The 11,677-nt window shown below is 36.1% G+C and overlaps 1 protein-coding gene across 1 annotated transcript; it reads right to left on the bottom strand.

Moving 5' to 3' along the window:
- Window positions 1–1,459: 1,459 nt before the first annotated feature.
- LOC129942518 (kelch-like protein diablo) lies at window positions 1,460–10,931 on the bottom strand. Its single transcript, XM_056051499.1, has 6 exons — window positions 10,552–10,931; window positions 2,988–4,286; window positions 2,808–2,929; window positions 2,546–2,735; window positions 2,280–2,467; window positions 1,460–2,211 (listed from the first exon to the last, which is right to left on the bottom strand). Exons 2-6 carry the CDS (start codon window positions 4,230–4,232, stop codon window positions 2,187–2,189), a joined length of 1,770 nt encoding a protein of 589 aa, XP_055907474.1. The 5' UTR covers window positions 4,233–4,286; window positions 10,552–10,931; the 3' UTR covers window positions 1,460–2,186.
- Between the last annotated feature and the right edge of the window lie 746 nt (window positions 10,932–11,677).

Raw genomic sequence — 11,677 nt, 5'->3', positions numbered from 1 at the left:
CAATTTTTACCAACTTTTATACATTTTTTTAGGTGTTTATTTTTGTAAAAATAACTGTCAATTCGATTTTTCTCAAAATTTGTCCTAATGTTGAAAACAATATTTCTTATAAGTAAAAATTAGTAAGAAGCTATTATCTCAAATTTTTGAGAAGATATTTTAGTCGAAAATCATTTTTTACCAACTTTTGTTAAAAAAATATGTTGAAAAAAATATTTCTTATACGATAAAATAAGTTTGAAGCCTTAATCTCAAGTTTTTGAAAAGATATTTGAATCGATATTCAATTTTTACGAACTTTAAGTAACGTTTTTTTTAGATTTTTATTTTTTATAAAAAAACTGTCAATTCGATTTTTCTCAAAATGCTATCAAAAATTGTTTCGCAGATGAAATCATATTTAAGTCGTAAAATTTTGGAAGTGTTTCAGTTTTTTTTGATATATAAAAAAAACCGTTAAATTAATTTTTTTCAAAAAATATAGTTCTTTGATATCACGTTACAATATATTATATAAAATTTAATTCAAATTAACCAAAATTGTCACCTTTTTTTCAAACTGCTATGGTAAAAAAACCACCCACGCAATTTTGTTGAGAGCCCTTTCTGCCTTAGATATTGTCTGTATAACAAAATTTATTTGAAGTCAACGTCGCGAATGTACGGACCCATTACAATAACTTCCTATGGGAAGTCAAAAAGAAAATCGTTTTTGTCGCCTTTGGAACAGGCAGTTGACAATTTGCTAAGTTAACAGCATGCTGTAAATCCAATGGGTAATACGTTTGGAACATATTCAACTGCAACAGTGGAACAACCAGACTTAAATGATGAAGATATTGAAGTTGAAGATGCTCCCATGGCAATGACATCGGGCCAGTCAACAAAAATCAACGAATGTCGTAGAAGCAGGGAAAGTTGTTGGATGAACGAGTCAAACTCCTCCAAAAACAAACGAAGACTCAAGAAAAACTTCATGTTGCGTAGGATTCCATTAAAAAATTTCTTTCTGAAGTGGCAAGATATTCAAGAGAGAATTATGAACTTAACAAGGAACAAGTTGAGTTACTCAAAGCAAAGGAAAAACGGAAGGAAAGAAAATGTGCAGAAGGCGCATCAACATAAAGATCGTCTGGATTTGAAAATAAAAAAAACTGGAATGTAAATTACAATACCACCCAAAATTATGATTCTTTTTTCACTTACTCACTCATCTATATGTTAAGTGTGTGACGCGCCCTGGTCTGGATCCGCCCTTGGAGCTGACAAAAACACTCGCTCGAATAAGATGTCCAAAAAGATAGAAATGAAGAAAGAAAAACATATTAAAATTAAACCTAATCTCTAGTTAAATTTTAACTTTTTTTTATTTATTTTAATTTTATTTACATCAATTTCCAACTATAGTAAATTGTATATTCCGTATTCAGCAAAGAAAATAATAAAAACAAAAAAGATGTATCATAGTATAGCAATTTTTCAACAAAATACAATATGATTTTACAATAATATATATTTATGTATAATTAAAAATAAAAAAAGAAGAAAAAAAGTAGAAATACAAATACAAATACAAATATATATATATTAAAGTTTTTTTTTCTTTTTAAAGATAAATTTGAAGAAAACCATTTTCAAAAAGGTTTTCCTTGAGTAACAGAAAAAGTTCTTCATTGATTGCAGGTCATAAATTTATTGGTGCTCTTATATTATAAAGTTTTTTTGTTTTTCCTTTTCTATTTTTAATAATTCGTCCTCTTTCTTTTGTTTGTCCTTTATTTAGATTACTGCTCGGTTCTTCTCATCCTTCTCTGCTTTCTCCTTCTTTTGTTGTTTCTTTTCTTTTATTTAAACTATAAACTATATAATGCATTACAAACTAGGTAGGTAGTAAGAATACGAACTAATAAGAACAAAATAAAAGAGGAGAAAGACAACGTAAAGGGGGAGGCGGGCGATAGGAGTTTCCTCTCCGAGGAGACACAATGTGTGGTAGACCAAAATATTCTCCACTTTTGGCGGTTTTCATGTTCATATTTCATTTGCGTTGTATTATTTAGAATTTGTTCATCAAAAAAATGATGATTGATTATAATTTGTGTGTAATGCTTTTATTTTAATTTTAATTTTTTGATTTTGGAATTTCTTATTTTGTTTATTTTTATTAAATGGAGATGGAGTAGAATTTAAACTACCGAGTCTTTGCGAATCCTGCAACCAATAAACATGAAGAGAAATTAGTTAAGTAAAGAAAGTGGAAATCGATGTTAAAAACATACCACATGTAATTTTCAGTCTGTGGAGCCCTCATGACGCCAACACCGCCACCCAAACGACGGTAGTTCATGCAACCACAAAGACGCCATTGGTTTGTCTCCGGATCATAGACCTCGATTGTTTTCAAATATGCTGAACCATCGAAGCCACCAACAGCGTACAATTGTCCATTAACCACAGCTAGACCAACCTTTATCACAAAAAGAAAAATAAAACCAAATAAGCAACAAAATAAACAAAAAGTAGAATAACTGTTTATTAAACTTACTCCACTTCGTCTAGATGTCATTGCAACAATCGGACTCCAGGTATTTGTATGTGGATTATATCGTTCAGCGGATGAAAGCTCCATGCAGTCATCGCGTCCGCCAACGGCATAAATGTAATTGTTGAATACAGCACAGCCTAAGTGTTTTCGCCGCGTTGACATTGGATTGACGGCACACCATTTGTTTTGTCTGTAATTAAAATAAATTCTTTACCTTCTTCCACTTTTCTTTTTTTTAAGTTAAATAAAAGACAAAACTAACCTAGGATCATAACGTTCAACAGTGTTAAGTGGACACTGTCCATCTGAGCCACCAATAGCATACAAATAGCCTCCAAGAACGGCGACTGCAACCCCAAGTCTTCGAGTTGTCATTGGAGCAACCTAAAGGCGAATCCATTAAAATTTAGTTCTTTCCTTTGGATGAAAGACTTCTCCTTACCTTTGACCATTTATTTTCTTTGGGATCATATCTCTCGACATGGTTCAAACACTGCACCCCATCTTGACCGCCGACGGCATAGAGAAACCCATCAAGGACGGCGACTCCAACACTTGTGCGACATGATGTAGTCGGTGCTACATCGCAGGACCATTGGTTCGTCTGTGGATCGTATCTCTCGATGCTGTTCAAATAGCTCTGGCCGTCATGGCCCCCAACAGCATAGAGTAGGTCATTTAGAACTGCCACTCCGACGCCACAACGACGCTTGCTCATGGGCGCCACCATCTTCCAGTCGTTGGTCTGGGGATCGAAGCGTTCCACAGATGCGATGGCATCACCGGAACACCACCCGCCTACGGCGAACAGAACCTCACCGCGACGAGTGGGCTTCCGGGGACGAGTGCGTGGACCCTGCATCAATGGACGTTCTTGTGGAAGCAATAGATAATTTTTGGCCTCATCGACCAAGTCTCGGCAGGCTTCATCGGATCGCACCAGTAGGTCGGAGCCCACAGTGCCAACAAGGAATTTGGGGCTCAGAAGGGGCAAACGGACGTGTTGGAGCACCTGCGCCAAATGTTGCCTCCTGTCAGCGACATTGTACTTCAACCAAGACATCACTGCATTGAAGACTTGCTCCTCGGAGCGAACATTCAGCTCATCACTGCAAATAATATCCACCAGTTGGCCAACGGGCAACAACAGGAACTCCTCGCTCTCCATGACCTCCTGGAAGTTGTGCTGTGTGAATTTATCAGCAATACGCAGCAGTTCCCGGCACGAGTGTGTATCGGCAAATGCTCGTATTCCCAGGCAATTTGTCGGATCCAGTTGTCGCTTGAGAAACTCACAGCAGATGTCCTGGATCTCAACCAGTTGCAACAGACAAGCTGCTGGCAGCAGAGTCTGCACATTGGACTCCTCGACAATGATGTGTGCCGTATAACAAAAATCAATTAAAAGTTCCATGGCATTCTCGTCAATGTCGCGTATGGTGACTTCGGTTTGTCGTGACTCCTCCAGCTCACCTGTGAACATGGCCCTAAAGTAGGGACTGCATGCTGACAGGATCACACGATGGGCAAAGATTTTACGCCCACCTACATTCAACACAACATCGCACAACTCACGGTGACGCCGTAGGAGATTCAACTCCGACAGCGTCACCTTGGGATGCTTCTCTGAGGTGTGCGATAGACGCGCCGGCGACGGCGGCCGATCCCCCAATAGTGGATCGCCCATTCTGTTTGCCGCCAAACGCAGCGGGGCAGAAGCCCAGCCCCACACAGCGTCTATCTGAAATTTGAAAAAAAAACGTTTACATTATGAAAAAAGTTTAGAAACACAAAAATAAGTGTAATTCTAAAATTTTAAGCTTATCTTTAATTTATAAAAATTGTAAATTAATGGAGAAGGGGTTGGGGGTTTGAGCAAAGATATAACCCAACCATAAAAATTGTTTTTGGTAGTCCATATCAATTATCCCTACGGTTGATAATATAAACTAAGGAGTAGTGAATGTTGAAAACAACGAATGATTTTTAAGCTTTTTGATTTGGAAAAAGCCCACATGAATATTTCAACCATCTATCTATTACGATATTTCATTTAATCATCTTACAACGAGAGCAAAAAAGGTTTTTGAAAGGCGACCTAGCGACACCTGAATAATTCAAAGTTCTTAGTGACCAAATCTCGATTTTCCCAAGACTTTCGAGCCATCTTTAATTTAACTTACTGTTTTCTTCTTCAAATTAAAACCCAGTGAATAAAAATATCAAGTGTATATAATGTCCTTAACATAAAAACTCGGATCAAAAATGAAAAGAAGAAAAACTAGATTAAACACAAAGTGTGCCATATTAAACTCCTAATTTCAAACGCGTCGCAAAAACGAACATGAACAGGGGTGGAAAACTATGTGATGATGTTCCAGTCTATCAAATTTTGTAGTTTGTAAGTCGCCGTACTTTGTTGGAAAGAGAAGCTTATTGACAAACTAAGACCCCCGGACAAACAAATTTGTTTTACAGTGGGTCAAAAACGAAGAACCACCACATATAACTTCTACGCCTCAAAACTGGCCTCCAGAAGTGAGTCAGGACCCCTGAAAACATTATTGCGCACTACAAGCTGCTGGCTATAAAATCCTAGCAGATCGGCGCCAAATGTATTTGAAGGAGGTTAATCTCGCGAAACTGATATTTCACTTTGCCGCCAAGCAGCCCCAAAACCTTTATAAACTAAGAGAGATATTACATTTATCAAAATATGGATTATCGATTAAAACATCAAGAAAAAACGGTGGAGAAATTAATGACAAATTTGTATTTTACGACTTTGAACATGGATTATCAAGATAAGAATGCATTCACGTTAGGTCTTGTAGCTCAATCTTAAAGCGCCGTTATATCTTAGTAAACGGATTTCAATACTAGACACAATCAGCAGCCTGATATCTATAGGGTGTTAATTGGGTCATGTTAGGCAAAGAGAATATCGAAATGTTCAGTCTCATTGATGGAAGTGCCATCCATGGATAATAACAAGAGGGGTTTATCTCGCTTTAACGATGCAAGACAGCGTTGGATTTTCAAAGCATTCAATTCCACGCGGTTTTTCAATCCCTATTGTACAATCCAGTTTAGGTCGGAATTTAATGAGCTTATGATATTTTGTCAATGCAGTTCTACATCCGAAGAAGACGAATGTGAGTCTGCAAATTATTATGAAAAGCTAAGAGTACTATCGTCAGCGAAACAATGTATTGGATTAGAAGTTGCAGGCAGTAGATCATTAGCAAAAATGAAAAAGAGTGTTGGAGATAGAACAGAGCCCTGGGGCACACCAGCAATTATTTTATGGACTTAAGATTTGAACCCATCCAATACTACTTGTATTGAACGATCCGAAAGGTAATTACTAATCCAATAAAGGATGGATTGATGAAAAGCGAAAGCACGCATTTTCGATAAGAGAGCCTGATGCCAAACCCTATCAAATGCTTTTGAAATATCAAGTGCAATAATCTTACTTTCTCCAAAACGATGTAAAGATTTGCTCCACAACGAAAGCCGTATTGTCGGTCATTAAGAAGCTTTTGATCTTCGAGATATTTCTTGGGCTGATAAATAATCAGCATTTCCATGGCCTTGGAAAGAAGGGACATAAGTGCAATCGGTCGGTAATTAGACGGTGAGGAAGATTTGCCTTTTTTTGGGAATTTGCTGGACAAATGCAGTTTTCCATCCTCTCGGAAAAAGCTTATTCAGTGGTTTTGCCAGCTTTGAAGAACACCTCTTCAGAACAATAGGCGGAGTCATAACACTTACTGGCAGCGTAGAATTGGAGGCGAACTGCTTAGCAAAGTGATTAGCTTTCTTTAAAGAGCTAACAAAAGGAGTTTCATTGACAACGAGCGTAAAAACCGATTACGAGGAAGAATTCTTCATGTTTTTTACAAATGACCAAATATTTTTACTGCCTTTGGGACATTGCAATATTTTTTGCCGTAATTTTTGGTTATGTAAAAATTTGGTCCGTCGAATATGGGCGTTGCGGGCCTTACTAGCTTGTTTAAACTTTTTCCGGATTTCTTCAGTTGGCTTTAAAGCAACGGAATCTTACTTCTTTTGCCCTAATACTCTCTTTACAGCTCGCATCAAACCATGCGTTTTCCTTAAGTCTGATGCTTTTAACCCTGTTCGGGATAAAAGTTCTCATTCCCAGGAGAATTAAACTTGTGATCATATCAGCGCTGGCGTCAACGTCACTATCGAGGAAGCATAGTGACCAGTTAAAGATCCTGAAGTAATTATTGAGACCGTCCCAGTTGGCTTTCTCGTATTGCCAAACTGTTCTCTTAGGAGCTCTTTCTTTAACTGGAGAGTTTTTACACGAGAAATTTGCTGATATGACACAATGGTCAGATGTGCCTAGAGGAGATAGAACACTAAGAGTGTACTTATCAGGGTCAGAGGTAAGAAACAAGTGAAGAGTGTTTTCGGCTCGACCTTCCACGTCCGATATTCGGGTGGGCTCGTTGACCACCTGAGTTAGGTGGGTCAATTTAGAGAAGATTTTAGCACACACACCATCGGATGTTGTCTGGCCTGAATGTTGAAGCCATAAAGAATGATGAACTTTGAAATCGCGATTTCAGTGCGAGAATAGTACGAAACAATTCTTTGGATGGAATCAGACAAAGCATCAAATTCAAGAGAAGTTGATACTCTCTCTAAATTAGGGCTTCGATAAAAGAAGCAGTAGTGAATGGTCGCATTCACAATGCTAGTGGCTACGTAGTCAAAATTTAACTAGCTTTGTAAATGCAAAACTACATTACAAAGCTAGTCAATCTGGAACTGTCATATTTTTGACAAATTCAAATATATAAAATAAGAAAGATTTTTGATTTGATAACTTTAACTTATCTTTTGTGTTTTTAAATTCAATTAAACACAATTTGAATGATTTATATTTGTATTTAAATACTGAAAAATTTATTTTATTTTGAATTCATGTGTTTTTAACGAGCTGCTGATTGTGAAACGTCAAAATCATTCTCCACTAACTTTGTAGACAAATGTTTGACAATACATCGGAGTGGAAATTTCGACTATTTTTGTAGTTAGATTTAACCAAATAGAACCCCTTGACTACGTAGCCACTACCTTTGTGAATGCGACCAATGATTTGCTTTATTACGGAGAATTGAAACCACATATAATTAAAAAAGGAATTGGTGCAAAGACCATATTGTGGTAAAAGCTGATAAACAACATCATTCCTAATGTATATGGCGAGGCCATGGTGGGAAAAAAATAAAGGCACCAAGCTATACCAATGAATTAAAAATTCAGCAGGATCCGATTCTTTACCTACTTGGGTTTCACTTAGTGCCAAAACACTTGGCCTGTTGTAAGAAAATGACTATCACGTTTTTGTTGTGACAGCTTTTAAGGTATCAATTTGACTATCACCTTACATAGTTCAAATTTGATTATTTTGACTGTCATTTATCAATAATGACCTTAGCCGATTCCATCTATTTTCATAATAATTCTTCTTTTGATAAGAAGCTAAATTTAAAGCATCAGCTTCACCTTTCCAATAAAACTTCATTTTTACCCGTTTTATGTTTTAACTTAAACTCCTGTGATTCTGAAGTCAAAAATGCAAGGATGCACAATCTGCGCGACACTGATGTCATTTAAGATGTCTATAAACATATCTCCGGCACTTTAATTGTGTTCGTTTGATTACAAATTTGACTTTATAAACATGTCTTACGCAGGCCTAAGTAAGACAGAAGTTTAAAGGTATTTTTTTTACAAATCTTTGTGTTTCACAGTACGGCCAAAGTTGGGCTAGATAGCAAACGGATGGTCATTTTTAAAGCACGATTACTATCGTTTAACTGTTTAAGGGTATGAATGCAACTTGACACACCACAAAAGCTTCTTCATATGAATTTATAAAAGTAGTACTCATTTGAACTCCACAAAAGTTGGAAAAAATTATCGAAGCGGTGGTAATTGAATTATAATGCCAGAAAATCTTTTTCCTGGGTCTCGCTTTAACGAAAGCCCACATATTTTTAATTGGATTGATGTCAGGTGATTTGCCACGCCATTCGAGCACCCTAGTACTTTTCTCCGCGAAGAATGATTGCATTTTTTAAGAATTTCAGATTCCTGTAACGAAGTTCTTCTTTTGAACTTGACTTTTATTCAACATGACTTCCATGCACTTTAAGCTCCTAGGACCCCTCTTTAGCTGTGAAGCCACCCTAAAACATTACTTTTGACCTACTTCCACATCCATTTGGAAATGCCTGTCGAGTTTGTCTCAATTAATTTGCAAGAGACTGAGCATATCATTGAATCATGTTCCTTTGTTTGAAAATGTTACTTTTTCTTCTATTTCTGAGAAAAGTAATGATTTGCTAATTGTGTCTCAAAAACAATACAAATAAAATCTGAACCTATTCATTAGAAATTTTGCATGTAGGTTGACATTTTGTATACCTGATGAAGTGTGTAGGTAGGTGTATTCAAGTGAAAACATAAAAGCAATCAAATGTCCTTGAATCCATTTTCAGTAATTGAATATGGATAGATATAGTTTTTTGGCAGGCACAGGTAGGCAAATAGGTACCTACTCATTAAAAGAAACTGAGATATACCTAAGAAGACAAATTATGCTTTTTCTATACGCATGGCTCAAATCAAAAGGAAAGTAACAGAAAAAAACAACAGAAAACCCTTAAGATAGGTCAATAACTCCATTAATAAAAATATATAAGTATATTCCTATCCACAGTATCAATTTCCACAGCAAAATAAAATAATAAAAATAAAAATAAAAATAAAAATAAAACTAAAACTAAAACAAAAAAGTAATCAAATTGACAGAAAAACCTTGAGGATAACCCATCTACCTACCTACCCGACTTCGGGATTGCTACACTACACACTTTTCTCTCTCTAAATGTAAACAAAGGTCGAACTGATGGAATGGATGAGAAATAAAGTTTCAAGGCAGATGTCGATATGAGAATGAGTACAAGAGTATCCATGGCAAAAAGGTAGCCTTTGGGTTATTTGTTTTGTTGTAACAAACACATTTGACCATTTGTTCGGGATTATGTTAAATGCGCGGAATGAAGAGGAGTGGAGACAACAACAGAAAAAAAAAACATAATAACAATCTCCTTCCGCCCGAACACCTGTCTCTCGTTTTAAACTTGCAGCGGATGTGTCGTTGCCGTTGTCGTTGGCTGGTGCGCCCACAATACACAATTTTCCCTCAATTATTCATCGTTTTGTGTGTAGCAATAGCAACTACCAAACGTGATTAACAAAAGACACTTAATGGAACTCTCGATGGGGCTTGAGGGTGGTCGAGGGAGCACAAGCGGAGCTAAAAAAGAATAAGAGGAGCTATTCTTCACTATAGATCTTGTTTTTTTCTTAGCCAAGAAAAGAAAGAAAGAAAGTCGAGAGGAGTCTTCAAGCTCTTTCCAATTTTGCACCACCACCAAAACGACACGACCTTTGTTCTTCTTGTCGTTGGTCGTTTCTCCGATGCTCCTTGGTAGGTGGGATGGGAAGCGCTCGAGGATAGACACAAAATAAACATAAATCCACCATCAAACCCTCCCGAACAAACCTCATCCAACAAATTTCTCACCTAAAAATAGTTTAAATGTTATTTTCTTTCAGCACAAGATTTAGGTAAATGGATGGATGTGGAAAATGTATTTGGATTCAAGAAAGAAAAACAGAAACAAGATGACACACAAAAATAAAATACACTTTACGGGGTGTTACGCCCGAAATTCAAGGGACTTCTGCTGGTTCTGTGGAATAGAAAAGGGGTTGGCGGGCGACGGGCGCACTTCGTCGTAGAGCTGAAAAATCGCAGCAGCTGCTTTTCAATGCAAAATTTAGACACTTCCACCTTAAAAATTCACTTGAAACAATTAAAAATCACTTAAACACACGACAATTTATTGAAATTAAATAAATTCATTTTAAGAAAATCTTTGGAAACAAACCTTTGTGGTTCTTTTATCCACGGAGGAGCCAAAACACGAAAACCAATTGCAGTGAATTTTCAACAGCGTCGACAAACACTCCACTTTCTTAAAACGTCGGCATTTATTCGCATTCTTTTGTGGGAATTCCTTTTTTTTATTGAAAAATTGGAATTTATCGTTTTGAGATTATTTTCATGTGTATGCTGAGAATTTTCACAAGTTTTTTAAATGAAAAAATAAAACTTTTCCACACGAAAAAATTGGAAAAAGAAAATTTTCTTTCTTCGTTCTTCACTTCACGTTCTTCGTTTCGTACTCGCTCTCGCCTTCGTTGTCGATTTATAATTTAATATTTCTTTTTCTCTTGTTGTTGATTTTTATTTAATGAATTTTTTGGGCAGAAGTTTTATTTTTTCATCAACGAAAATGGTTGCTGTTTTTTTTGTGATGTTAAGTTGGCAGAAGTGTTTGTCATTTGGTTTGAGGGGTGTGTTCAATGATTATATGATTTGATTGTCAGCGAATATTATGGATTACTCACATTGGTTTCGTGGGTGTGACTGAACATCAAAATTGTAACGATTTATTAAAATATATTGTCATTCCTTAACTCGTTGTTGAATTGTCATAAAGTAACAATTAACAATGTGTCAAAATGACTGATTTGTTTGTAACTAAGCAGACTTGGAAGAAAGGAATAAAAATAATAAGCAATTCTTTATATAAAACAAAACATGCGTTTTTATTTTACAATAACCCGTTGTTTATCGTGAAATCCCCTCTGCTTTTGAACATTTAACAAAATAAATATGTGGATATGTTTTAAAGAATACATTATTCACCCCATAAACTAATAATATTCAAAAGTAAGAACAGAGCAGCTTTCTTTTTTGATGTTTGACAGAATATCAATTTCTAAAAACAGTCGCATTCCTGAACGATTCTAAAAGGCCTTGCTCATGGGAGTGAACAATGAATGGACGAACAAACGTGATTTTAAACATTTCAAAAAGTCAATTTCAAACAAAAACACATTTAAATTATAAGAAACCAATTCACACTTAAGTACTATTCACATGAGCACGACCAACGAATATTCGTCGATTTTGACGTTTCTTTCACATGAGAGTTCTTAATTCGTCGC

The sequence above is a fragment of the Eupeodes corollae genome, chromosome 1 (assembly GCF_945859685.1).
Source record: "Eupeodes corollae chromosome 1, idEupCoro1.1, whole genome shotgun sequence".
NCBI lineage: Eukaryota > Metazoa > Arthropoda > Insecta > Diptera > Syrphidae > Eupeodes > Eupeodes corollae.
Note: the sequence above shows the minus strand (reverse complement) of the source record. Positions and strands in the feature narration are given on the sequence as shown.

What these genes read in the sequence shown, in the direction of transcription:
- LOC129942518 (XM_056051499.1), bottom strand. Translation starts at nt 4,232, where the DNA reads ATGGGCGATCCACTATTGGGGGATCGGCCGCCGTCGCCGGCGCGTCTA. An exon ending in GTTGAACGTTATGATCCTAG is followed by an intron (nt 2,736 to 2,807) that starts GTTAGTTTTGTC and finishes TTTTAATTACAG; the next exon opens with ACAAAACAAATGGTGTGCCG. An exon ending in CAGACTGAAAATTACATGTG is followed by an intron (nt 2,212 to 2,279) that starts GTATGTTTTTAA and finishes TATTGGTTGCAG; the next exon opens with GATTCGCAAAGACTCGGTAG.